Source organism: Myotis daubentonii, chromosome 16, assembly GCF_963259705.1.
Source record: "Myotis daubentonii chromosome 16, mMyoDau2.1, whole genome shotgun sequence".
NCBI lineage: Eukaryota > Metazoa > Chordata > Mammalia > Chiroptera > Vespertilionidae > Myotis > Myotis daubentonii.
The window spans coordinates 40,963,811-40,991,626 of record NC_081855.1 but is presented as its reverse complement, the minus strand read 5'-3'; the positions used below and the strand labels follow the sequence as shown (position 1 = coordinate 40,991,626).

The 27,816-nt window shown below is 51.5% G+C and overlaps 1 protein-coding gene across 2 annotated transcripts in view; it reads left to right on the top strand.

The window, feature by feature from the left end:
• The window catches only part of RGS9 (regulator of G protein signaling 9), a 50,630-nt gene extending 34,299 nt beyond the window's left edge, over positions 1-16,331 (top strand). For both annotated transcript variants that reach the window (XM_059670078.1, XM_059670077.1), the window contains exons 13-19: positions 981-1,096; positions 3,348-3,435; positions 5,467-5,605; positions 7,869-7,954; positions 11,480-11,597; positions 14,817-15,292; positions 15,821-16,331. In XM_059670078.1, the coding sequence (XP_059526061.1) occupies positions 981-1,096; positions 3,348-3,435; positions 5,467-5,605; positions 7,869-7,954; positions 11,480-11,597; positions 14,817-15,292; positions 15,821-15,956 (1,159 nt within the window). In that variant the 3' untranslated portion in view covers positions 15,957-16,331. The remainder of the gene's footprint in view (positions 1-980; positions 1,097-3,347; positions 3,436-5,466; positions 5,606-7,868; positions 7,955-11,479; positions 11,598-14,816; positions 15,293-15,820) is intronic.
• The last annotated feature ends 11,485 nt before the right edge of the window (positions 16,332-27,816 follow it).

Sequence of the window (27,816 nt, the reverse complement as noted above, 5' to 3'; positions counted from 1 at the left end):
GGGGGGGGGGCTGGTAGGAGTATAAGACCAAGCTTACGCCAATGCCAAGGCCATCACACCTGTATGGGGAGGACACAGGTAGCCCGGATGCAGCCAGGTAAGCAGGCACAACTGGAGAGCCTTTCACCTGGCCCAGGTAGCCTGCCCTGGGCAGCTGATGGTTAAGGAGGGCACTCATCTGAGTTTGGGGTGTCAGTTGCAGAGCAGAAGACTCTAGAATCACCTCCTGGGGGAGCCTTCCCTCCCCCACTGGGGGCTCTGGTCATTAGGATGGTTTTCTGGAGTCTGTGCCTGTCTCCCAGTTATCAGACAGGAGAGGCGGCCTGCATCTCCTTGTGGACAAGGATGGGTGGCATTCGGCTCTCCGGGAGGAGAGGGCAAGGCCGCCTGGCCAGGAAAAGCGTTGTCCTGAGAGGGAAGGGAAGGAGACCTTTTAAAACACTGAGCGGAATGGGACCTGCATCTTAGAGGAAGCCGGAGAGAGGTGCGGAGACGGCACCGGGGTCCACTGGGGGCATGTGGCCTGAGGCAGGAGGAGCATGGTAAAGGGCCAGCTGTGCGGTGGGTGACAGCCATCGAGGGGGTGGCAGTGGCCATGGCACCCATGGCAGTGCTGTTCGGGAACTCCCACCGGCCCGGCGTGCAGCCTGGCCTTCTGCGGGCCTATCTCCACAGGCCCGGGCGGGCGCAGGCCTTCCTGTTCTTTTGCCCGAAGGCTAAGAGCTGTGATGGTCCGTCTCCCCTCTGGGCTGCCAGGTCCTGCTAGGAGGCCCAGGGGCCCTCTCTGAGGATGCATTTCCCTATCAAGTGATTGCTTGGGTTGTACATTTGTGCAGAAATGAGGGTGGGGGGACCGCGTGGAGCTCCGGGCCGGGGGCGGATGGAGGGAGCTAAAGCCCTCACCCCAGTCCAGGCCGCCGCCTGGCACAGCCCCCCTCCCACGGCGTGTCCTGGGCATTTATACTGTGTCCTCCCTGCAGGGTGGAAATCCCAACCAAGATGCGTGTGGAACGGTGGGCCATCAACTTCAGTGAATTGATTCGAGATCCCAAGGGGCGCCAGAGCTTCCAGTACTTTCTCAAGAAAGAATTCAGTGGTGGGTCTTTGATTAAAAAAAAAGATTTAACGTTTAGAAGCACTCCTGTTGGGTCTAGCACAGGGATCCCAAGGGGCCTCACGGTTGGGGTGGGGGGGAGTTTCATTTGCTCACATGAATGTTATTCACACTTTCAAGCTCCCCCTCCCTGCTGGCCGCCCCATTCCTTACCCTGATCCTGCGGTCACCAGCTCCCGTGGGCCTGGCGCTCCGTGCAGCTCCTGGGGAAAGCGGACGAGGAGGGAGGCTGACAGCAAGCTTTCCCTTGTTGTTTCCCAGCCTGATGTCCTTCAGCTCAGCGCTTCTCGACCCTGGCGGCACATTCGAGTCACCTGGGGATAGTTTAGACGGCTCGCCTGGGTCCCATCCAGAGGTTCCATTTTAATTGATTTGGGGTGGAGTTTCCCAAGGTTTGAAAACTCCCCAGGTGATTCTAATATGTGGCCATAATGGATAGCCGCTCTCCAGCGCTGCTTCCATCAGGGGCTCAGGAGGGTGCGGATTTTAATGGCACGGGTGCGGCCACATTCTAGATCGATCCCATCTCTGGAGGTCTCACAAGGTAGACACTTGCAACTTCTTAAATATACAGCACCGAGAAAGCTCTGGGGAGTCATAGGTCAGGTCAGGACCGATTTCACCAGGCTGAGCATTCCATTGACTCCCACACTTATACGGAAACATTTACTTTTATAAAAATATTTTTATTGATTTTTTTTAGAGGGGGAAGAGAGAGAGAGAGAGAGAGAGAGAGAGAGAGAGAGAGAGAGAGAGAGAGAGAGAGATATGAGAGTGAAACATTGATCCAATGCCTCCTGCATGCCCCCTACTGGGGATGTGCCTGTGGATGTGCCCTGACCAGGAATCGAACCAGCAACCTTTCTCATGGGAGGATGCCCAACCAACTGAGCCACACCGCCAGGGCTGAAATATTTACTTTTATGGGGTTCATTTACTTCCTTACAAAGTCCCCAGCTCTGGGGAACACCACATTATAGCCTCAACATTCAGCAGCTTATTCCCCAAGGCCCACCTGTCTGTAACCTCGAGGGACATGCCATTAGCCTGTTCGATGCAACACATTACATTATCATATGGATTCTTGAAAATCCTCTCTCGGATCCAGCCTGATTGCCATGATATAAGAAAACCCGCTGTAGATGGATGGGGAAGAGGAGTGCTTTCAGCACCAGACAGAAGCAACTGTCCAGTGAGTGGATAGGGTGCCATCTAGTGGCAAAGTTACAAACCACACCCCGAGCCTCCCCTACCCATGCATTACTTAGTAACAAAATCTGTGGAAAAGATTTCCCTGCATTATCAAAATAGCACTATTGGTGATCTCCTCATGGCATGCCTCAAAAATGAATCATCAGTTTTCTCATTTAATTGAAAAATCATAAAATTGAGATCTAATTCACATACCATAAATTCACATACCATATAACTCACATGCCATAGTCCACATAGCCTTTTAAAGAGTACAATTCAGTGGTTTTAGTTTATTCACAAAGTTGTGCACCCATTACCACTGTATAATTCTAGAACACTTCCACCACCTCTAAGAGAAACCGTTAGAAATGTCCTGTTCTTCTCCCTTCCTCCCCTCCGCACGTCCTCCCTGCCCCCAGCCCTAGGCAACCACTCACCTGCTTTCTATCATCTTGGATTTGCCTATTTTGGACATTTCATATAAACGGAATCATAAAGCATGTGTCCTTTTGTCTTCTTTCACTTAGCACAGTGTTTTCAAGGTTCACCCATGTTATAGCACATTCCAGTGCCTCATTCCTTTTCACGAATGAATGATATTTCATTGCGTGGATATACCACATTTTGTAGACGGGGCCCTATCACGTAGCAATGCGTGTTTACAGCCCAGTCATGTGTGGCCTTGTTCAAGCATATTTGCTACCACTAACTTCCAGGGCAGAGAACACGCCAGCCTCTGGGGGCTGGCGTGAGCTGAGCTTGTGTCCTTGGGGACAGAACAGTGATCACAGCAGACACGCACAGCTGCGAGCATGGCAACGCCCATCAGGCTCCTGTCAAAGACACGTGCGCAGCAGCCATAGGCTAACGAGGTTCCGGGCCCTGGGGTCGGCGTGGCTGCTCATTGTTTTGTCCAGCCCCACAGGCGCCCGGGCTTGTGCGGAAGGAAGATGCTCAGGGCCGGGAGCCCTGGCTGACCTGTTTCTTCTCTTTTCTTCTCCCTGCTGGTTTCCTGTCTGGCTTTTGTCTCCCTGTGCAGGAGAGAATCTGGGATTCTGGGAAGCCTGCGAGGATCTGAAGTACGGAGATCAGTCCAAGGTCAAGGAGAAAGCGGAGGAGATTTACAAGTGAGGATTAGCCACCTTGAGGAGCCCCCCCTCCCCCATCGCACACCCCTGGTGTCAGCAGCTCAGTCCTGCACCTGCCGTGCTATACATAGCTCACTGCCACTGTGGCAGGATCCCCCGATCCTGGGGGAAGGTGCTTACTTAGGAGTTAAAGAGGCAAGCCACCCTCAATTACAGCGCTTTGTCTAAACCCCCTTAGGGCTCCTGAGAGACAGGTGTGCGCAGGCGTGCCAGAGAGAGAGAGAGAGAGAGAGAGAGAGAGAGAGAGAGAGAGAGAATGAATATGAATAGGTGAGGTGGGAAAACCTATTCCTCAGGCCATGTTAGGGAAGGGAGGTCCCCCAAGTGTCCAGGACTGTGAGCCCAGCCTGGGATACAGCTGTGGCACCATGCTTATGTTGCAGTTACCGGCTCTCCCCTCACTTGCTGAGTGTAGCTGGCCTGCCTCTCCTCCAAATTCCCCTCCAAATTCCCCAGCGGCTAAGGGCGTCCCTTCAGGTGGAGAGGGAAGGGGGCTGTGAGACCACCAGCACGGCCACGGGCACAGCTGTCGACATCTGCACCCTCCCTCCTCCCCCAGCCCGGGTGCTGGTGTCTCGCTGTGGCCACATCCTGGCCAGTCCCCCCTGCACTGGCCTTAGTGGACACCTGTCTTGGGCTCTGCGGGCCCAGGGCATTTTGCTCCTATTCACACGCTCAGCTCAGCCGCGGTTGCCAAAGCAAAGCCACCACGCTGGGCTGGAACCAGCCGCCTGTGGCTGCGAGGGGGCAGGCCAGATGGCCTTCGCCTCTGAGTGCTTCTCCCTCCAGACCTCTGTGTCCTTCCTTGGAAAGGACGCAGAACGGACCATCCCAGTTTTCAGAGGCGCGAAGGACGGTGGAGAGGGAGCTGCGGCCTCCTACAGAGAGGCTCCTCTACTTCCTTAGATGTTTGCCCACATCCTCCCACAGGGAGACACCCTGCACCCAAGAGAGATGGGGGTGGGGGGGGGGTGGATTGTCGGTCCAGGAAGGTCCCGTGACATCCTTCCCCAGGACAATGGTGTGTGACTGCCTCGCACACTGTGACCCACGCACACTCCTAATTCCAAAAATCTGCAAGGGAGCCGGCTGCCTCCCCTTTCCATCAGCCTCCCTCCACCTCCCCGGACTCCCCACTTACGTCATCTCAGTCCGAATTCCAACATTTCCCTGTGCAGCATAGGGGTGGGGCGCAGTATCCACGTGAGTATTCCTAACCCTCAACACGTCAGAATGGGGGTACGGGAGAGCTCCCAAATCCCAGTGGATGCAGGTCTCAGCATGTGTGGCCGAATGTAGTTCTCATGGGGCCACTGGCAAGGATGCGCAGGTCTTCAAACCCCGGGGTGCTGGGTACCCGGGCTGCCTCCTGGCCCAGCATTTGGATCCAGCTCCAGGCAGGTCTAGACCGGGCGTGGGGGAGCGGAGGCGCTGGGGCGCCGTGTGGAGGTGCTCCGCCGAATCTGGGGGACAAGGAGGCAGAGGCGTGAAGTTGGAGGCTGGGCTCTTCGCCCTCATGGCTAGGGTTGCTCCATCCACTTCTGCGCTCTCCTAGACGCTGGGACACCAACGGTCATCAGCCACGTTCCCAATACTGGCATGGCTGTTGTCTTGCTTCTGAGAAATGTTGCTTGGCAACCTGTTCAAACGCTTCCTGTGTCCTAAAAAGGGACCCCTTCCAACCCGGACACCTGAGTCACGTCTGTCCCTCCCGCTCAAGGAGCTGCGAATTAAAAAAAAATTATATATATATATACTGATTTCAGAGAGGGAGAGAGAGATAGAAACATCAATGATGAGAGAGAATCATTGATCAGTTGCCTCCTGCAAGCCCCACCCTGGGGATTTAGCCTGCAATCCAGGCATGTGCCCTGACTGGGAATCGAGCTGTGACCTTCCTGGTTCATAGGTCGACGCTCAACCACTGAGCCACACGGCCAGGCAGCTGTGAACTTTTTATTAACCGACTTGGTTTAGCTACTTTTGCTAACATTTCCCTCCCCGCCCCAGGCTATTCCTGGCCCCAGGGGCGAGGCGGTGGATCAACATCGATGGCAAAACCATGGACATCACAGTCAAGGGGCTGCGGCACCCCCACCGCTACGTGCTGGACGCTGCGCAGACCCACATCTACATGCTCATGAAGAAGGTTGGTCTTTGCTGATAATGCTGGGTGTGGGGATGGGGCAGGGAGCCCTCCCCTCCCAGGTGCCTGGAGAGTTCTTTAGATACGGGGGGCAAGGGACACGGCATGTGGCTACCGCTTTGTGGGCATTGTCTCCCTAAAAGCTGTCTCTTCCATCTGTGCCCTGGGCTGGAACCCCCTCCAGCCCCCAAGCTCGCTGGCTGGGAGGACCCCCATAGATGCCTGAGGGCTTACAAGACGCAGTCCGCTCAGCAAAGCAAGGAACTTTGCATCACAGACAACCCACGAGGTGGGGACGGCTTCTCCAGAGTCTAGCAGTTTGCTCGGGTCCCCCAGAGGTGGAACCCGGATTCAAGCTGTGTCCCTCGGAGCCCAAGGCTGAGCCCTCCCTCCCTCCCGTGGATGGCGGCAGTCCTGGTGGCCCTGCCCGAGCAGATGTACCACAGGGCGGGTTTCGTGTGTGTGATGGTGGTAAGACCCCGGGAGAATTCAGACAGCCTTCTGGGTTATTAATAAAAAGTGAACATGGGAGTTTGCAGGACGTTGTTTAAAAAAGAAACAGGCACCTGAGAGAAAATCAATCACTTAAAAATTTCCTTTTCCTTTCCATTCTTTGATATGAACGTTACACAGTATCTATTACCGTTTTATTATTTTAAAGTTTAAAAGTTAGTATTTTTGTTCTTTTAAATGTTATTTTTCAATTATAGTTTATATTCAATATTATTTTGTATTAGTTTCAGGTGCACAGTGTCATGGTTAGATAATAATGAACTTTACACAGTGTCCCCCGTTATTTCCAGTGCCCACCTGGCACCACACATAGTTATTGCAATGTTATTTCGATCACTTTCTTAAGAAATTAGAATTTGGGGCTCAGGCTTAGCCTTCGAGGAGTTGTTTAGTATGGTTGCCACCCGGTGCCACGCCCAACGAGACTTTCAGTAGCTTCAACTTCTCATACAGCAAGTATTCCTTCGATGGCAAAGTCTCTCTAGAAACTTCGTCACATGACGTAGGTTTGTGTGCGTTCCATTTTTCTATTAGTTTCCCTTATTATATTTCTTTTACTTTGCCCTTTGTGTTTATTGCATTGGAAAGAAATGGTTTTACTTCGCTTTGAAAATATGGAACAATTTAAATATTCTACCAAGCCAGATTAGCCATTTTTCACCATTCATTTTTTTCATTAGCGGGTTTTTCTGTGCTTCCCTTATAAGAGGACTTACAGCGGGATTTATTTAATGATGGTCTTCCTTGGTGTAATTTAAAATACATTTTGATTCTTAAAAAAACACATTTTTGATTCTTAAAATACATTTTGATTCTTAAAAAAAAAAAATTTAGGGAGACAGCCAGAGAGGCCAGCTACTAGCCAGAACAAAACAGAGTCCTGGGTAACTTCATAATGATATATACAGGGGTGGGCAAGTGTAGATTACAGTTGTGAGTACTCGAAACACAGAGATAATAAAGCGATTGCAATAATCATAACCTGCATGTTGTTTTCCGTACAAACAACCAGTAGCCACCACTCAGTCCCTGAAATGGCGCTCCTTCAACAAATAGCGAGAATCCGCGATCCCTGGTGGTCACTGTGGGCTTTGCCCCATTTGCTGTGACTAGACTGGCTTGGAGTGTGCTTGGAAGTAGCCAGCATTCATGAAGCGACGGCTCTGAACCTGTAAGGGTCCCAGGAACTAGCCACACGGGAGGAGTCTGAGCCTGGGCCTTTGGTTTTCTCTTGCCCTCATACCCACACTCAGGGCAGAAAGGGGAGGTTGGCGGCTTCGGCGTGGGCTCCATGCTCATGCTGCTCATCTCCATTGGAAGAAGGTATTGGGTGGCGCAGGCTGGCTGCAGGGTCCTCTTGTCTCAAGCTTGCTTCGCTGAAGAGCCTGGACGTGGGTTTTGGGTGGGGGCTACAGACTCCGATGACCGAACCTCAAGTGCAGACGAATCAGCTGGAGGCTTGTGAAGACTCAGGTCATCCCACCCCCAGAGCTTCTGGTTCAGTAGGTCTGGGGTGGGCCTGGGAAGGTGCACGTCTAGCACGTTGCCAGGTGAACACGGGGCTGCTGGTCGGGACCACACTTGAGATCCGTTGCTTTGGACACACACGGACATAAATGCCTTTCACGCAAGGAGACACACGCTCTTAACCTCGCCATCTAATTGCCGAGGGAGGGCTTGAAAATGGCAAGCGTGTTCATTTGATTTGACACGTTCCCTCTCGTAATTACTGTTTTTCTCTCGTTCCCTCTAGGATTCTTATGCTCGCTATTTGAAATCTCCCATCTATAAGGAAATGCTGGCCAAAGCTATTGAACCTCAGGAAACCACCAAGAGAAGGCAAGTGGAATGGCCTGTGGTTGCCGGTTGCCTGCTGTTCTTGTTGACAGAGAATTGAGGGTCTCTTCCAGCCCAGTGGCCATGGTTGAGAGATGTTTGTTTGATGGAAATATTGGGGACTGGGAAGTATGTATCAAGGTATGATTGCCTCATTGCCCTCAGAATGCCCTGAAATCATCCTAGCAAGATTTCCTTCGTCATTACTGCCAATGAGTTTTCTTCCCCTTGTGCTGGTTTGAAAGAATCTTATCAGACTTATAGTTACACTTATCACAAACTAGAGGCCCGGTGCACAAATTCGTGCATGGGTGGGGTCCCTTGGGGTGGCCTAAGGAGATCGGGCCCCAGCTCATGCCCCCAGCCTTGCAGCCCCAGCTCGCGCCCCGAGCCTTGCAGCCAACAGCCCCACCTGACACCCCGCCTTAGCCTGGCACCTCCCACTCACCTGCTCCACCATCCTGCCATGGTCCCGCTCACATCAGGGCCCATCGGGCCCGGCAGCACCTCCACTGCTGCCCACTGCCAGTGCTGCGTTGCTGACACCTGCCATGTTTTGCACCGCCCCCTGGTGGTCAGCGCACATCATAGAGAGTGGTCGAACTCCCAATCGAACAGCCGCCTGAGGGGACAATTTGCATATTAGGCTTTTATTATATAGGATAGAAGCAACTCATTGGTGTTTTTTAAACTAAAACAATTTTGTTTTTATTTTTTGTAACTCATTGGTTTTTTAATATATATATAATTGATTTCAGAGAGGAAGGGAGAAGGAGAGAGAGATAGAAACATACATGATGTGAGAGAATCATTGATTGGCTGCCTCTTGCATGCCCCACAACCTGGGCATGTGCCCATGACCGGAAATGAACCTGGGACCCTTCAGTCTGCAGGCTGATGCTCTATTCACTGAGTCAAACTGGCAAGGGCCAGTTTTTTAGTTGCGACACTTCTCCACCTTCCTAATGTTTGGGGATTCATTTAGCCACATCTTTGTATCCTTGTAATGTCCTAAGACCTTATAGAGAACAGCAGAATATACCACAAGAGAAATGGTTGGTTAGGGGAGACGAACAGTATTCTTGGGGACCCTTTCAGTGTCTGTCAGTCAGCACCTTCCCCCACCCCTTCCTCACTGGAGATGCAGATCATCTCAGCTGGCAGAGCCCTGGCACGAAGCACGAAATCGTGTTCTGAGGGGGCAGTTTGAGCTCTCCTTTTGGCAAAAAGGAACCTCTATGGCAGCAATTTTTGACCTTTGTCATCTCATGGCACACATAAACTAATTACTAAAATTCTGCAGCACACCAAAAATATATTTTTTATCGACTTGACAAAAAAGTTATTATTTTGATTGATTTACAAAAAAATAATAATAGTAATCACCTACCCTTTTTGCTCCAAAATTACTTAAATCAGGTGATCAGGTGCCTCTACTTGTATATAAGGATTTGTGGTACCAAGAATTAACCAGTCAGATGCAACTAGATTATGCAACGTGACCAATAAGATGCAACTCTGTGCTTGGCCGGCGTGGCTCAGTGGTTGAGCATCGACCTATGAGCCAGGAGGTCACAGTTGGATTCCTGGTCAGGGCACATGCCCAGGCTGTGGGCTCGATCCCTGGTTTGGGATGTGCAGGAGGCAGCCAATCAATGACTCTCTCTCATCATTGAGGTTTCTCTCTCTTTCTCCCTCTCCATTCCTCTCTGAAATACATACATACATACATATACATATATATACATATATATACATATATATACATATATATACATATATATATATATATATATATATATATATATATATATATATATATATATATATATATATTTATGGCTCAAGACAGGGCATTCACACCGGACAGCTATTGCTGTGTTGGCTGTTATTATTTTTTTATTTGACAACCTTAGGGAAAAGAGGTCAGTGCCCTGACTAGATAGTCCGGCATTGCATGTTTTAAACATTCTTGCACTCACCTGTTGAAAATCTCCGATCGATGGGGATGGAAGATTCTAAAGAGTAACCAAAGACGCAGGACTTTGGCGGAGGTGTTCCTAGCGCCGATGCATGACCTGTCCCCGCCGCGTTAGCAAATGTTCCCGCTCGCCAGCTCAGCCCACGCTGGGCTCCTATCCAGCATCTCCAGTCAATTCAAAAGAACGGTGGTTGGACCGGAGCCTTTATCAAAGGAGCTTTAAAAAAAAGCCCAACTCGGTTTCATTCTCGAGGATAATGGCGCTGTTATGAAAAGGAGAGAAAGGAGGTCTCTGTGGTGCCATTCTTCTCGGTTTCCCGGGGAAGGAAGGGAGTTCAGGGTCCCTGGGGATTTGAAAGCTTCTCCTTTAAGCCACAAGAAAGGACCATAATCGCTCCGCAAGTCCTGCAGGAAGTAGTGGGGAAGGAGGGGAGTCTCGCACAGCTCTCTCCAGAGGCTCTGTGAGCTGGGGCAGGCTGAGAAGTCAGCGGGATCTCCTGGGTGCTGGGTGCCAGGAGGGCTGCATTGGCATCAGGCCCCAGGGACAGCGCGAGGCGCTGTGTTGGAGCCAGGCGATGCTGTTACTGCTGCTGTGGGTGGGAACACGCGTGGGAATGCTTTGGTGACATTGCAGCTCCGCCTGTGACTGTGTGGGATTATGGCGGGTGTGAGTTCGTTCCATGATTTGCAGGAATAAGACGATGTGTAAAACTTAATTTTTCTAGAGCAACTTACATCGAGCCCTCCGCCTTCCCTTGGCAGGGCTGGTGGGAGATTCAATATCAGGCAGGCCTTCCTGTTGGGGAGCCCTCTTCCTCCCTAGGGCAGGTAGAGTTCTACAGGCTCCTGTAGTCCAGAGATTTGGGGACGTCCTAGGTTTTAAGTTTACCCTTGCGCCTAAATGCTTGTTTCCAAGCCTGTGGGTGGCTTAGCTGCTCTCTCTCCTCCGTATGAGTCAGAGCGTTGTCCTGGCTTCTTCCAAGGCCATGGTCAAGAGAGTTTGGTCCCAGGAACCCACGTTTAACCTCTGTGGGAGGTTCTGACTCCCTGGGTGCACGTGCATGAGGCCAACAGCTCCCCAGCCCTCTTCAGGCCCCTTTCCCCTTTCTCGGCCCGCTGACCTCTTAACCAGCCCCGCTCTTCTCCTTCCCAGAACCGTGCCTTTTGAAAACAAATGCCCCAACTCTCCCTTGAGGCAAGAACCCAAACCCTCCTCGCTCCCTCCTTCAGGAAGAGCCTGCCGGAAGTTAAGACGACAGGTTGATTTCCAAAGATTGTAGGTGTGTCTAATTGTCACCATCCAGGCAGGCTCTCTTGTGCCTAGCCTAAAATCGGGTGGCAGTTGGGACCCACTCTGGTCCCAGGCTCTAAGGGAAAAGAGCTGAGGTCGGACACACCTCTGAGAGCCCCACCTGAAGTTCACCAGGAGCATGAGGAACAAGTCCAGTTCTGGCCTCCCAGCCCCACCTCCAAGCCAGGTGTGGAGAGGCCATTGTTGGGCAAGCCTGTGGCTTTCTGCTAACCACCAGCGCTGTCCCTCCTTCCAGCTCCAGCCTCCCATTTATGCGGCGTCACCTGCGCTCCAGCCCGAGCCCCGTCATCCTGAGGCAGCTGGAGGAGGAAGCCAAAGCTCGGGAAGCAGCCAACACGGTGGACATCACCCAGGTCCTGAGCAAGCTGGACCGCAGGAGCCAACTCAAAAGAGAGCTGCCTCCTAAATAAACCTGCCATTGCTGGGGGTGGCGGGGGCAGGCACGTGGGAGAGGCAAGCAAAGGCAGGGTCAGAGTCTAGAAGAGTCCATCCCCGATCAGTGGGGCCGCGGGGTACACAGGTCCAGCCCATATTTCTCTGACCTCCTTCATGGTGGGCTTCCCAGTACCACGGCAACGCGAGCGTAGCTCTCTCACCCCGACAACCAAGGGGCAGTGGTGGGGGGAGGTCACCTGACTCAGTTGCTGTGTGACCACCTATCTCACCATAGGCGGTCCTGGTAGTGAGAACCATAGAGAATACAGGCTGATTTGTGTTCCACCATTTGCTTTGAAAAATTAAAGAGAAGGCCTCTCCGTCCCCTACTCAGCCCAGGCATAGCTCTTTCAGGCACATTTGTTTCAAATAGCTTAGCGAAGCGCCTCATCCCATCTTATCTCTCCAATTTAGACGTCGCTTCTAAAGCAGTTGGAGATCCTGCCAAGAGACCAGTGGTAGGGTTTTCCTATAGATGCTTGTCACTGCACACCTCTGTCACACCTGCCTGGAAAGGCCCTGCTAAGACATGTCTGTTGAGCTAGTTCTTACAATTACTGAGGGTGGGTGGGCCAGAGACAAGAAAATATCAGTAGGGTGCTTAGGACAATGCCTGGCATGTAATAAGTGCTCAATAAATGCTAGCTGCTGATGTTATCAGCACAACAATTATAACCATCAGCATCACCACCATCATCACCATCCTTACTATCATCCCTACCATCACCAGCATCCTCACCATCACCTGCATCATCATCACCATCACCCTCATCATCACCAGCAGCAGCAGCAGTACCATCATGATCATCCTCACCATCACTATCATCACCTCATCATCATCATCACCATCCTCCTCACCATCCCTAGTATCTTCATGGTCTTAGAGTAAGCGTGTGCTTTCTTATACCTGCCAGTGTTGTCCAATACAGTGATTTGTTATTTTTTTAATATGTAGGGCATTTCCTGAGGGATACCCAAACCATCTTACTTCTCTTCTCTCTCAAAGTCTTGCGGGGTAGCCCTCCCAGCTCTCTAGGGACCATGAGGACGTATTTAAGGGGAGGGGATTAGGGTGTTGGTGTCCTGTCCTCTGACTGCAGCTCCTGTGAGAGGACTGGCTAGCAATCGTATAGTGATTGGTCAGTCCTTTGGCCCTGAGTTCCATGGCTGAAGTAAAGGTCCAAATGCGAAGGAATGTGCTGGGCTGAGGATGAGAGGAGGTGCTCACCCATGCGGCTTTTCCTTCCTGGGACCAATGTTGCGCATTGGCTTTTGGGGACGGTGAGGAAAGGGCGAGTGAGAAGGGACTGGAGGGGGTGATGGTGCACACTGCGTGCTCAACCTGAATGCAGCCCTCTCCTCACCTGCCTGCGCCCAGGAAGTAGGAGTTCAGGTGGCACAGGTCTCATTGGAATTCTCACCCAGTTTCTGGATGGAAAATGAATCGCTCCTCTTGCACCATCTGCTTTGCCTTTCATTTCGATCCTGTGATTGTGTTCTCATGTCAACACACCTGCCCATTTCATGCTCCTTTCCCCACTTCTCTGGGTTCCCTTGCAGAATAAAACAGCAGCACAAAACCAAACCAAGCCAAGCTCACCTTCACTGCGTCTCTGTCGTGTCTCATTTCTTCGCCATGTGCCTTGCATGCCACTGCTTTGCTGCTTCACACCAATGGAGGGTGTGGCGGGGGCTGGAAGGGCTGGGTCTCCAGGTGCAAGCCCCAGGCCTCTGGGGGAGGAGTGGCCAAGGTCATGGTGGTGGGGGTAGGAAAGGCATCCTGCTTAGAGTGTCCAGGGCCAGTTGGGCGAATGGCTATTGGCCCAGAAGGAAGGACCTTCTCAGGCCAGGGAAGTGAAGCAGGACAGTGGCCACCTTCCTTACCTGTACTGTCCTTCATCCTGGAAAAGAGAAGGAGCTGGGGAAGGAGTGAGGTGGGGGAGAGGGCACAGAATTGGGGGGGGGAGTGGGAGTTTAGGGAGGGGCTCCTCCTATCATAAGCTGTGTGATCTTGGTCAAGTTGCATCATCTCCAGGAGCCTCAGTATTTTTACCTGTAAAGTGGGGATTATAACAGGAGGTTATCACTAATTCTGAGTAAGTAGGGTTCAAGTGAATGGACCAGGTGGGGTGTCCTCAGTCAGTTAGTTGAGAGCGGAAGAGCACTTTGATGTCTTTATTTCTCCTAACGAGGCTTCATGGGTTTGGTGTTTTAGTTCACTCTCCAGGACCCCATGTCCTCTCCAAACCCCACAGGCAATGGGACAGCGACATGCGACATGCATCAGCGCCTCCTCAGGTCCTTTCAGGAGGGGACACAGCAAACCCCGCCCATGACCCTGGGAAGGGAAGAGAGGACAGAGGGGAGCCTCCCTGGACTTTCCGATTTTAATTTTCCAGCTCAGACAGGCTCTCTCAGGCTCCTTTGGCTGAAGCACGCCTGACCCGCCCTCCCGCCCCGGTGCTACCAGGGAGGTTGAGGCACTTCTCCAATGAGTAGCCTCCCCACCCCGTATTGCCTGCCTCCTCCTCCCGGCTTGTCCAGGTCCCACACACAGTCTTTCCCCCAACCACCTGCTCTGCCCGCAGGAGACACGGGGAGGTGCTGGGTCCAGGCCATCCATCCCCCAGGTGTGTCTGTGGACACAGGTAGGGGTTCAGGTCAGCGTGGGTGGTCTCAGGCCTGGAAGAGTCAGCCAGGTACCAGCGGGGGCTTCTCCAGCCCCCTCTGTCACTCTACTAAAATGTTTCCGATGCCTCCAGCCCTGAGGGTGGGAACCAAGGACAGAGAAGGGATGATGGTGTCTGGCAGGTACTAAGCATTGCTCACTGGGGGACTGGGCCTGAGGGGGGTTGGAAATTCAGCCGGCCACACCCAGCACCCCAGGCCTGGAGGATGACCAGGTCTGTGCCTTGGGATGCAGTGCCCACGTCTGGGGACCATGGCCAGGGCTTGGCAGAAGGCCTGTGTCTGTGCCATCATCACAGGTGGCTTTGGGGGCCCTTCCCAACTTCCCAGGTGAAGCCACTCCAGACCTGTGCTTTGGGCACGGGCAGGGGCTGAGTGAGCAGGGGGCAGCCCCTGTGCCCATCGACCAGCCACCCAACTCACTCTGAGCTCTCTTTCCTTCCCTGCAGCCTGGCCAGCACACTGCTCCCAGCCCCCACCTGGCCGTGTACACGGGGACTTGTGTGCCCCCCTCTCCTTCCAGCCCCTTCTCCTCCTCCTGCCGCTCCCCCAGGAAGCCCTTCCCCTCGCCAGGCCGCTTCATGCGGAGGCCCAGCAGCACCGTCTGCCCCTCGCCCATCACGGTGGCCGTGGAAGGCTCGGAGCAGAAGGGCGAGGCCGGTGGGTCCAGTGCCGGCCCAGGACCCTCCAATGCAGACACCAGCGAGGCCTCCGCCGACTGCCCCTGGCCCCGGCCCCCGCCCAGGGCCCCTCTCAAGGCCCGCATGGCTGTGTCCTTCAGCAGTTTTCTGAGACGAGGCTGTTTGGCCTCCCCCGTCTTTGCCAGGCTCTCGCCCAAGTGCCCCCCTGTGTCCCATGGGAAGGTGCAGCCCCTAGGGGATGTGGGTCAGCAGCTGCCACGGCTGAAATCCAGGAGAGTGACAAAGTGAGAACCAGTGTGGGGGGGTGCTATGCGTGTGTATGCACGTGTGTGGGTATGTGAGCACATGTCTGTTGGTACACATGTGCATATGTGTGCATGTGTCTGTGGGCATGTGCATGCATGTATGGTGTACAGATGTCTGTGGGTATGTACATACATGCATGTGTGCATATGCCTGTGGGCATGTGCATGTGTGTATGGCGTGCATATGTCTGTGGGTGTGCACATACGTGCATGTGTGCCTATGCCTGTGGGTATGTGCATGTGTGTATGTGTGCACACATGCCTGTGGGCATGTGGATATGCACACATATATGTGGGCGTGTGCATATATGTGCATATGGCTGTCTGTGCATATGTGTGTACATATCTGTGGGTGTGTGCATGTGTGTATACTAGTATATGTGCATATGTCTCTGTGTGTGCATGTGTGTGTGTACACATATGTCTCTGGGTGTGCATGTCTACTGATTCTTTCCATTTGGTGTTCCCCCTGCACTCCCCATACTTGCTTTCCTCTTGTGTCTGTAGCTTTTTCCAGATCAAAATGGATGTGCCTGTGGAGCGTGGCACCTACCTGATGGACGCGGAGGACACGGGGCCAGGAGCCTCGGGCGACCAGGCCATCAAGAAGGAGGTCATCTGCCCCTGGGAGAGCCTGGCCTAGGGCAGAGCTGGCCGAGTCAGGGGCCTGGGACCAGCAGGTGCTCCCGGCAGACTCTGCTGGGTGAGGCAAGGGGACACGCTCTCAAACCTTAGTGCATTAAGATCATACTTGGGGGCCGAGAGACGAGATGACGTGGACTTGGGGGAAACGTGCTTTGTCTGGGCTCCAGTGGCCAATTCCCTCCCACCCTCTGACCTTCCCCCCTTTGGCATGTGGATAAAACGACTTTACTTGCTGCCTTAAAACTGATAAAAGGTTAACTTGTAAGAGTGTCTGGGAGTGAAATGTTAGTGTGTGTCAGGTTTTCTTGGTTATTTATGAGCTCTCAAGTGGCTTGTGCGTGATGCTTTAGCCATGGAGCTAGCCAGGGAGAGGCCCTAGGGTGTGGCACCCCCCAGGAAGGGGGCTGGAGAAAGGCGCCCTTCTAGAATGTCAGGTGTGCTGCCCAGACCCACCAAGAAGCAGATGCCAAGGCGGGGTTAGGTGGACAAGGGCTCTGTTGGGGAAACACCTGGGAAGAATAAAGAGTAGGAGCTGAAGAAGCGGCGATGGCCTTCGGACCCGTGACGCTGGGCTGACCTCTGGGGAGGGAGAAGTGGGCAGGGAGCGTCTCTGATGGAAGCCCGGTTCCAAGGAAGTTTTGGCCAGGCTGTTGGGGTGTCCCTCAGCCAGAGCCACTGTCGGAGGTGTCCTGTGTCTTGTCCTCTGCATTAGCGCCCTCACCAGTCAAGGCCATTGGCTGGGAGCACCTGTGGGAAGCCTGGCCCTGAGCAGGAGGTCTGAGTGCACACTCGTGCCTGCTGTACCCATCCAGTGGGCCCTCTGCAGGGCGGGCCTCGGTGTGCCCCTCCCAGCTCTCCTCCAGACATTCACGCACCAAGTCTTCATCGAGCCCCTGCCGTGTGGCAGGCACTGTGCTAGGTCCCGGGGATGCAGCAGTGACTGTTGCTGCATGGAACTCATCTAGAGCAGTGGTTCTCCACCGGGGACAACATTGCCTCTGGGGGACACTGAGCCGTGCCTGGAGACAGTCTCGGTTGTCAGGACGGCTGGGGAGCTACCTGCATCGAGTGGGTAGAGGCCAGGGATGCTGTGAACACCCTAGCATGCGCAGGACTGCCCCTATCCCTCCATGACAAAGGGTTACCTGGTCTGATATCGGGGGCCCCTGCAGAGAACCCTGAGATAAACGATAGGCCATGCCCTGCCCTGTGATGTTGAGCAGGTGCCTGGTGTCATCTGTTTCTGCCCACAGCCCTGCGGCGTTGCCCGAGGGGTCCTGCTGGGATCCGGTTTGGACTGGACAGTGGGTTGAGATGAAGGGTTACAGGGCGAGTAAAACGTTTCCTGAAGGACGCATGGGAAGTCACCCTGAGAAAAAGAAGTTCAAGGGGTTTGCCCAACCACTCATTATGCCCCCCCCCCCCCCGCTTTCATCCTCCACTTCATCGGAATTCAATTAGCAGATAAGGGCCCCACATTTGCTTTTAACCTCGACAACTTGCCTCCCTTAGCCCATAAGTACTGGGGCCGCTGAGTCACCCGTTCGCGCACTTCTAAGTATGAGTGGCGGGTCGGTGCCTGGCCAAAGCCTGGGCTGGCCGACCCTGCAGGAAACACAGGCTTGGAGGTTTAGATTCTACAGAACCCACTCCTGTGGGCTCACAAAAGGTCACTCACCTTGGGGTCAGGAACTTTTCTCCCAGAATAAGTGACGTAGGCTGGGTCCTTCTTGGAAGGTGAGGGGTCCGGTGAACGTGATGCCTTTTTGCAAAGCTGCTCTGAAATGAGATTGAAGGAAAGCAATCCATACCCTTTGTCGACCAGCAACAGTGCCCGGGAAGGAGGAGGAGCTCAGCCCCGAACCTGCACAGAGGGTGGCAGGGCTCCGCTCCTACGCCGCCAGGATCCTAAAGAGGAGCCGGGCCCACGTGGATCTCCGTGGCAATGACCAGAGCCTGAAGGAGTCACCGGTTGGACCAGCTAAGGCCCAGGCTACAGTGCAGTGACAAAGAGACCCCAGAGGGAAGGAAGTTCTAACATGAAGGAGTTTCTGCCTCTGTTACCTCATTGTCCAAAGGCCAGGAGCATCGGGGCGAGTGGAGTCCGGGGAGGGGAGGGAATCCAGGGCCCGGTTTCTTTTGTTGTTGTTGCTAATCCTCACCCGAGCATATTTTTCCATTGATTTTTTTTTTTTTTTTAAGAGAGAGTGGAAGAGAGAGGGAAAGACAGAGAGAAACATCGATGTATGAGAAACACATCGATTGGTTGCCTCCTGTACGAGCCCCGACCAGGGCCCAGGCCGGGGAGGAGCCTGCAACCAAGGTACCTGCCCTTGACCGGAATCGAACCTGGGACCCTCAGGTCCTGGGCCGACGCGCTATCCACTGAGCCAAACCGGCTAGGGTATGACTGGTATATTTTAATCTCGTTTCTCCACATGTGTATATGCAGGCACCCAGGGCCCCACATTACACCCTGGCATGTGTGTGCATGGAGCATGTGTGTGGAGTGTCTGAGGAAGCCCCCTAGTCACTGGTCTGATGATTCTCCTTTGGGGAACCTGGAAAGGCCCCGTGTCCAGGACACACCCAGGCCAGTCATGTCAGAGTCTCTGGAGGTGGACAGAGGACCAGGATTTATTTATTCTTTTTTTGCAGCCTTTCCCACGGCCTCACTCCCGCCCACGTGGTGAGCACGTCATTGGAGCCTCGGCAAGGGCTTGGTAGCTGCTGTTGTATTCTCAGCCTTCGGGGCCACCGCAGAAATGGAGACAGAACACAGCCTGTTTTCATAGCCCATCACGTTGGTCAGTGTCAGGGATGGGCTCACGTTCCTTCCGGTGAAAACCTACCAGCAGAGCAGTGTCTCCAGGAGTCCTAAGGCGGCTGTGGGAGGGGACACTGGGTGGCCCTCGTGAGGCTGTGACGTCGCTGAGCCCGAGAGGAGACCGTGCTGTCCCTGGGTCAGTGGCCAGGAAAGGGAAGAAGGATTTTTAGAGTCTGTACTGGCCAAGTACTCCGAGGTCCCTGGGTGCCCAGGTGAGCTGGGACAGGGAGGGGACATGGGACTTCTGCTCACCTGGACCTCCGAGACCCAGCCCTCCGCTCTGGGCACCGGCTCCTCCTCGCGCTTCACCAGAAGAGGGAGTCCGAGGCTCACACATCCCCAAAGGGAGGTGGCTGGGATTTCCCCTTAAAGATGCAGAGCCTGTGCCGGAGGAGAAGGAAGAGGGACTTAGAGACAGGTGCTCTCCTCTGTGTTGGGGGGGGCCGGGGGGCAGTGGCAGCAGTGGGAGGGACTGTGAGCGTTGTGCCCCCGTCCTCAGCCCCAGAGCCCCTGAAGCTGGGCGAGGTGGGGACCTTTGGGAGAGAGGAGCCTCTCGCTGGGCCTCGGGCTCCTGGCAATGACCTTGGCTGCGGGGCCCCTGCAGGGTCCTCCTGGCTGCAGAGCCCATGGGGCCGAGGGGCCGATGCTCTCTGTTCCTGATGGCTGAGGGTGAGGGTGGGACTCTCTGCAGAAAAACTCCCGCGGAAAGAAAACTCCTCCCTCGCCTGCGGACCGCAGCCAATAGAATCCCTCCCTTTAGGGTCCTCTCTTTGGGTCAAGCTCTGACTCCTAGGACTGGAAACCCATAAACTTCAGCCTTCACTCCTCGGCCTGAGGGATGTGCCAGCTCCTTTTGAGCTGGAGAAGCTGGGGGGCTGGGGCACCCAGAAGGCCCACAGTGGGGTGACATATAACGGTAATAAACAAGCTTTTCTGCTGACGGGAGGGACCTGTGTATGGCCCTATGACGGACCGAGGGAGGGGCAGCTCATTTTCTTCTCAGGAAGCAGCAAGAGGGTGTTCAAAGGCCCCTGTGAGAGGGAGGCGTATATCAGGGGCAGCTGGGTTGGGTTTAGGTGCTGGTGTGTCAGCATCTGCCACGTCCAGCGAGGGGAGGGAGTCTGCCCACGTGCATGGAGGTGTGTGAGCACGCCTGCGTGTGTGCACACGTGTATATGCAGGCACCCAGGGCCACACGTTATAATCCTGACATGTGTGTGCATGGATTATGTGTCTGGGGCGTCTGAGAAAGTCTTGCTGGTCCCAGATTGTGGCTGTGTGTGCTGAGGAGCGTGTGGTAGGGAGGCCAGAACCCTATGAAATTAATCTCAGCACACGTACCTTCCACGACATGCAAAAGAACAGGGCGAGGTACTATCCGGAAGGCACAGCGTGAAGACCACGTCCACCTCTGTACGGAGCCGACAGCAAACATCTGGGATTCCGTTCCTGGAGGCCCAGGGGACAAGGACAAAGCAAACGTATCTCAGCCAGCAGGGAAGCAGGGCTGCCCATTTTGAGAGCACAGCGAGGCTCGCTCCCAGGAGGGCCCAAGCGCCTGGCCACGTCCTTGGCTCCTGCTGTGGGTGCTGTTCATCGGGTGTCAGGGAGACCCAGAGTATAGCGTTCTCGGCTTCCCTGGCAGAGTCCCCAGCCCCGGTCCTTCTCTGTGCGACTCCTCCATGTCCCCGCATTCTCCTTTGGCCTCAAGGCAAAGAGACATTGAAGCATCGAAGCAACATGGCACTCCGGGGATTTTCAGCCAAGTTTCTGGACGGCCGGAGTGCAGGCCCCCGTCACTGTGTCATGCTTATTGAATTTTATTTTGGGGCGTATTACTCTCATCTCAATAATTTTCCACGATAGGAAGTTCTAAAGGGTGGGAGGCCTGTCTGCAGCCTCATCTTTGTACAGAACCTCAGATAAGCACCACACCCAGCTTGGGGTCTGGGGTTTTGAAGATGCAACGTCTATGAAGATAAAAATCTCCTGATGATACAGCGACATCACTTTGTAAATTGAGGTTGATGTTTTGCACTGGTGGCCCTTTCATTATTTCTCTTTTATATCTCTCATGAATCTCTAGTGTTATTTTTTTTTTTGAAATAGGGTGAAAAGTCAATGACTTCAGAGTAGTTATTGATCTGAAATTTCTAGTGTCTTTAAAAAAATTCTTTCTAGTATTTCTTTTTTTTTTCTTTCTGAAATACTAGTCGTAACAGATTAGGATGGTCCCTAAATCTAGTGACGAAAATCTTCTAGGAGGAGAGAACACACAGAAACACACAGAGGAGCCCTAGCTGGTTTGGCTCAGCAGATAGAGTGTCAGCCTGCGGACTGAAGGGTCCTGGGTTCGATTCCAGTCAAGGGCACGTACCTCGCTTGCAGGCTTCTCCCCAGCCTGGGCCCTGGTTGGGGCTCATGCAGGAGGCAACCAATCTCTCTTCCACTCTCTCTAACAAAATTAATGGAAAAATATCCCTGGTGAGGATTAAAAAAAAGAAAGAAAGAAGCACACAGAAAGAAGACCATATGACGATGAGGACAGAGACTGGAGCGATGCTGCTACAAGCCAAGGAAAGCTGAGAATTGCCGGGGCTACCAGGAGCTAAAAGAGGCAGGAAGGAGCCTCCCCTAGAACTTTCAGAGGGAGCGTGGCCTTACTGACACCTTGATTTTGGACTTCTGGCCTCTGGCACAGCGAGAGAATACATTTCTATCGTTTTAGTGTGTGGCACTTTGTTACGGCAGCCACAGGAAACTCATACATTACGCTTGTATCATGCTTTGAATATTAAGTTGTTTCCAATTTTTTATGAAAACAAACAATGTTGTATTGAACATCCTGGTGTATTCTGTGTGCATCTCTACAAGTACCTCCTGGGACAGAAACAAAAAAGAGGGATTGCTGGGTTAAAAAGTGTGCACACTTTAAAGACCAGTCCACCTGCCCAATTGCCTTGTGAGAAGTCTAGGTTTCTGACAACGAGACTGTATGAGGGCAACCTCTCCTTACACACACCCAGAACCGATACTGACAATGTCACACAGTCCGTACTGATATTTACTCAGTGAGACCACCTGGAGTCAAGCACCTTCTTCTAGAGGCCAGCAGGGCATGAGGCCAGGTATGCCAGGGCTCCTGTCCCCTTGCACAGTCCTAAGCCTGGGAGGACAGGACAGGGGGGGCGATCGCAGAGACCCTGGGCCATGTGCCTCCCTGCCTGTCTCCTGTGGGGCATCCCAGCCTGGCTGGGCTTTGGGTGTTTGTTTGGTGCCACCATCAGCAGTGGTCCTGGTGCACAGCTTCACAGGAAGGGAGGGAAACTTCATTACAATCTCAGTTACAACACAACACAATTCAATACACTAATTTGTGTTGTTTCAATGTACGATTTATCCCCCCAAGAGATGGTGACATCCCCGGGATTGGGTACTACGTCAATCATCTTTGCATGGATGCAAAAAATACAGAGGAGCCTGGGTTCTGCAGGGGAGAGAAATGAGGAACCGTTTTCAGCTTCCTTGTTGGATTCTGCCCTTGAGGCTGCTGGTGCCCACACGTCTTCCCCGGCAATGCCTTCTCTCTCTGGGAACAGGGTGTGAGCCACTCCCCCCTTCCCCGTATCAGGTCTCAGGATGTCAGTCAGCTACAGGGTGACCCCAGAAAACAACTCAGGTCCCTCAGGCGCATCCTGGATCCTCACTGTGGGGTGTCCCACCCCAGAGAGGCTGGCTCCGGGGTTGCCGGCACAGAGGAGGCAGGTTCTGCATATGTCTGCTTAAAATTCATGTTGCCATGGCAGCGTGGCATTAGGCCACGGGTGATCCGGCTGCACAGAGCTTTGATCTCGGGGAAGTCAGGGTTTCTTTTGCTCTTGAGCTGGTTCTGAGGGGCCACTGCCTTGGGGTCAAGCTTTGGCTTTGCTCCCGGGCCTGGGGATTGAACCAGAAGTGGAAAGTTGATGACAGGAAGACAGAGAAGGAGGCCCTCAGAAGTCGGCTAAGCCCTGAGACTGAGATCCTCGTCTGGGGGAGTTGGCTTGGCACCCTCAGGGCAAGAGACCTGGGTCTGGAGAAAGAGCTGTCAGTGGGGTCTGTAATGAGGGCTGCGTCTGCTCTGCTTGACTTAAGAGGAAAGAGCAGGTGAGTGGGTTTGTGTGTGATGTTAGTGGCAGAGCTAAGGAAGAGAGCGGTTTGTCAATAGAGGTGGCCTGGCTCAGCGAGTCTCCGCAACGTTAATAATTTAAGGATTTTTTTAAACACCCATTCTGAGGACTTACTGTGTGGCTGGCGCCGGGGATGCCAGAACGGGTTGCATGGCCCCTGCCCTCAAGGACTTTCTGAGTTTTCAGGGCTCTAAAGCATTAAAATGACACGAAACGGAATGTCAGCAAGAGAGTAGCATTTCCGAGGGGGGAAGAATCACCCCACTGGCGCCATCGGGGTTTCACAGATGAGTTCAGGTTGAGCCTTACATGACGGAGGGGAAACAGGAAGCACCCCAGTTGGAGGAAACCACAGGACAACGGATGGAGACAGAGGACAGACAGGAAAGAGAGGGTTGCAGCCAAGAACCACGAGGAGTCGAGTTTATTAAAGGGACAGTAGGAAATAAAGTCCTTGACAGGTTGACCCCAGAGCTGAGCTGAGGAGAACGGACATAGTGTGATAGGCAGTGGGGAGCCAGGGAGGGTTTCGAACCTGGCACTAGCGGATCAAGGTCACACTTGAGAAAAATAAACCTGGGGGCAGAGTTTGGGATGGACTGGGCAGTGAAGCAACAGTGAGCTTGTGAAATCTTCATAGGACGGAACCGGTAAGGGGACCGCACTGGGGTGCTGACAATGAGACTGGAGAGGAAAGAACAAAACAGCCAGAGGAGTTGAACAGACATAGGCTGTGACGTCAGGGGAAAGGAGCCACCATTTGATGGGGCGGGAAACCAGGTGGGGGAAGGCTTGGGCGAGATAAACGCAGGATGCTGAGTTTGACGATGCTGAATGGGTCCCTGGGAGAGGAGACAGGAGTGGTGATGTAGTTTTTGTGGACACCCTCAGAGACGTAATGGAGATAGTGATGGCCTGGGAATAGCTGAAGGTATTGAGGGACTGAGCAGAGGGAAAGAAGAGAGAGGGCAAAAGGGTAGAAAAGCGAGTTCTGGGGGAGAGAGGAAGTGACCGTGGCAGGAGGAATACTGAGGGTTGCCCAGCAGCGTTGAGGACCCACCAGTGGCTAGAGAACATGAGTTTCTGTTGAGGGCACCCAGGGAGGTGGTCAGCTGTGTGGCCGCTCCATGTCACAGTTTTCATGGGGAAATGCCTCAGCCCCGCTCCTAACTTACATGTCCTTCAGTGCATTCGCCCGATAGGCTTACGCTACATTATTTGACCTCATGAGTCTCACTTTTGGTGAGTTTCAACCCATTCTCCTTTTTTACTTTTTTTCCAAGACAGAGTTGAAATTCCTTGGTCATGTCATTCCTATGTTGTATGCAGAAAAGTAGGCTTTATCGTTAAACAACTTTTTCTTCTACATGTCGCTCTACCCCCTCCACCCATTGTGTGTGATCAGGGGCACACAAGTAATAATATTATTTTCCCTTCCCTCATACATGTTTGTGATCATATATGTTTCCTTTGTATCTCATTGGTTCCTAAACTTTGTTGTTCCACTAAAGGCCTTTTTATTATTCCATTGCATCCACATATTCCAAGTCTAAAAGGAATTAAGAAAGGGAGTTTATTTACTGTTCATATGTTTTCCCATTTCGTTAATTAAAAATTAAGTAACTCACAATCAGCACTTTTGATCTTTAGCTCTTCTGATCTTTCTTTCTTTCTTTCTTTTTTTTTTTTTTTAAATCCTCACCCGAGGATATTTTTCCGTTGATTTTCAGAGAGAGTAGAAGAGAGAGGAAAGACAGAGAGAAATATCAATGTGAGAGAAACACACTGATTGGTTGCCTCCTGCATGTGAGGTACATGTCCTTGACTGGAATCAAACCTGGGACCTTTTGATCCAATGCTCTATCCACTGAGCAAAACTGGCTAGGGCAGCTCTTCTGATCTTTTCAGGAGGCTGCAAGACATTCATATGGCCGGACACTGGTGTGAGGGATGGAAAGACCAGGGATAAAGCTAGAGGGGGGAGGCAGATTATGAGCACCATTCTAAAGATGAGATTTTCCTACAAAGACAGCGGAAAGCCATAGAAAGATTTCAAATCAGGAAGGACATAATACAATTTGTATGGTTGAATGTTCTCTTTAGCAGCAATGTGGAAAGCGGGTTAGATGAACCAAGGAGGTGGTGGTGAAGAAGGAGAGGAACAGAGAGATTTGAGGGATGTGTAGGTGGTAAAATGAGCAGGACTTGGGGAACCATTTGAGTGCAAGAGAGTGAAGGTCAAGGGTGAGAAAATAGTGCTTGGTCTGGAATGTAACAAAGTAGGTCATAAGGATCCCAAAGGAGCAGAAAAGAAAGACAGAAAGAGAGAGAATGAGAGAAAGAGAGAGAGAAAACTATTTGGGGAGCAGAAAGCTCGTTGTTGTATGTAAAAGAATATACATTATACATTTCAGGGAAATTTTTTAGCCAGGGCATAAGTTCATTTATCCAAATGTCATAACAGTGATTGAGCACCAGATATATAAGAAACCACCTCCTCCCTTGAAGAATGGAGTGTCTCCATAGGAAGACAGACATGCAAATAAATAAATGTCAACACATCTATTATAATAAAGATATACAGAATTATATTTCCCTTAAGTTATATTTGTTGCATATGTAACACTTTCTCAAAAAATTTACTAGATCTTTCTGCCGTCTCTATATCCATATCATGATGTTTTATATTTATTATAACTATTTTTTACTATTCTCTTTATAATTTTACTGCTTTTTTAAACAATGGAGCAAGAGTTGAGATAGAAATTGGAAAAGGAGAAAAATATCATTTGTAGCTAATAGGATTGTGAATATGAAAAACTCAAAAGAATCACCTACAATTATTTAAATTAATTAAGAATTTAGTAAGAGGGTTAGGTAAAAGACAGTAACTCAAAATTCAGTACCTTTTTTTTTTTTTTACATGGTACCTTCTTTATATTACCCACCCTGTCCCTGTAGGCCTGTTCTTGTGCAATCCCTGATTACACACACTGGATTTAATCCTTGGGTTTTATCAAAGTATCAGAGAGCCCTTTCTCTCAACCACACTACTTTGGTTCTTTGCCATCAGCTTGTGGAATTTGTTAACTATGATCATTGTAGGAAGTTGTTGAGGGGGTGGTTCTCTTCTAATCCAGAGGACAGATTTTCCTCTGCACTCAATGCCAGAAAATACCTCTGCTTCTCTCCAGCCATAATATTTTTTTAACCCATGGATGCCATGAGTCATGTGGCCAATCATGGTTCTCTCAACACTGGCTTCTGGGAATAGCAGAGCCAGATATTTCACCAAATACAATGTGTTAGAGTCATACAACATTTGTTGTATGTATAGAAAAAAGAATGGAAGGAGATACATTAAAGCATCAACAGCAGCACTGTAGGAGGGTATCCTAAAAACAGACCCTGAGATGAGGATTCATGTGCAAGTGATTTATTATGACAGTGCTTCCAAGAGAACCCAGCTCAGGAATTGGGGGAAGCAGGGCAGGGAAAGGGAAAAGGCAAAGTAGGGATGTGCCCTCAGTATAATGGAGAGTAGCTTCAGTCTCCTCTTACAGGGCAACTCTGAAATGCAAGTCACATCTCACAGTACCATGTACTCCTTCACATGTAATCTGCCCAGCCATGTCCGCCTCTCTGCACATTTGAGCAAAACAGCTCCAGTTACCTGAGGGTAGACCTTCTGCTGAGGGTTAGAAGCAAAACCACACTGAACCCAGAGGCGGAACTCCAGAAGTGGTGAAATGGTTCCATGGGACCAGTGTCTGCTACGAAGTGGTCATCTCTGAGAAGCAAGATTATGTGTGATTATTATACGTTTTATACATTTTTATAATGTTCAGATTTTCTACATAACCCGAATATTATTTTATAACCAGGAACAGATGAAAATAAAATGTTAAACCACCCCTTGACACTATTTTCTTCTAGCCTCTAGTCTCTCTTCTTTCCCTCTTTGCTAAGCTTGTCTTAAAAGAATATTTACGGTACATTTAAGATGATTTAAGATAAATTTTATCTATTTTTTATTACAAAAGTAATGCATATTCATTGTAGAAAAATAGAAAATACAGATAAGTAAAAAGTAGAAGATAAAAGCGCTCTAATCCCCCCACACAGAGACAACCACTGTGAGTCACCTTCAGGCATATTCTTCTAGATGTGTGTGTCCAATAGAAATTAGATAGTACTCTAAATACTTGCTTTTCAAGATATTTAGGTAAACTTTTTTTAAATTTGAGAGTAGTTTTAGATTAATAGACAAGTTTCCCACATAGTACAGTGTTCCCATATACCCTTCATCCAGTTTAATAATTGCCTTTCCCCCTTCCCACTTAATTGGTCTTGTCAGTTTTTTCATAACAATAAATATTCAACATCATTTAAAATAATGGGATCATATTCAATTGTAGGGCCACAGCATAATTCATTTTATCCCCTTTTGTTGGATATATGGGCTATTTCTAATTTTTCACTTTTCTAGGTGCTTCTTGCAAAGAGTTCCTAGACCTAGGGTTGTGTGGTCAATGGGAGGAGACATGTTAAGGCTCCTAATGCCTGTTGCTCATTTGTCTGTCAGAAGAATGCTCTCAGCAGGATATGTGAGCACCTGTCTCACCTGCAATGGGTATAACGATGTAAAAAGTACATGTTCTTCAACCCCCACTGCCGTGACTGTCTAATCATGGTCATCTCTTGGCAGAGCCTACTGCCTCCGCTCTGGCCATGGGGGTATACTTGGTCTATGTGCAGGGCTCCTAGCAGTGCCAGGGACCTAATGCCAGGTGAGACCCCGACCAATGGAGGTTGGGAATTTGTGGACCAACGTTCCAGCTCCCTCACGGTTGGTGGGGAAC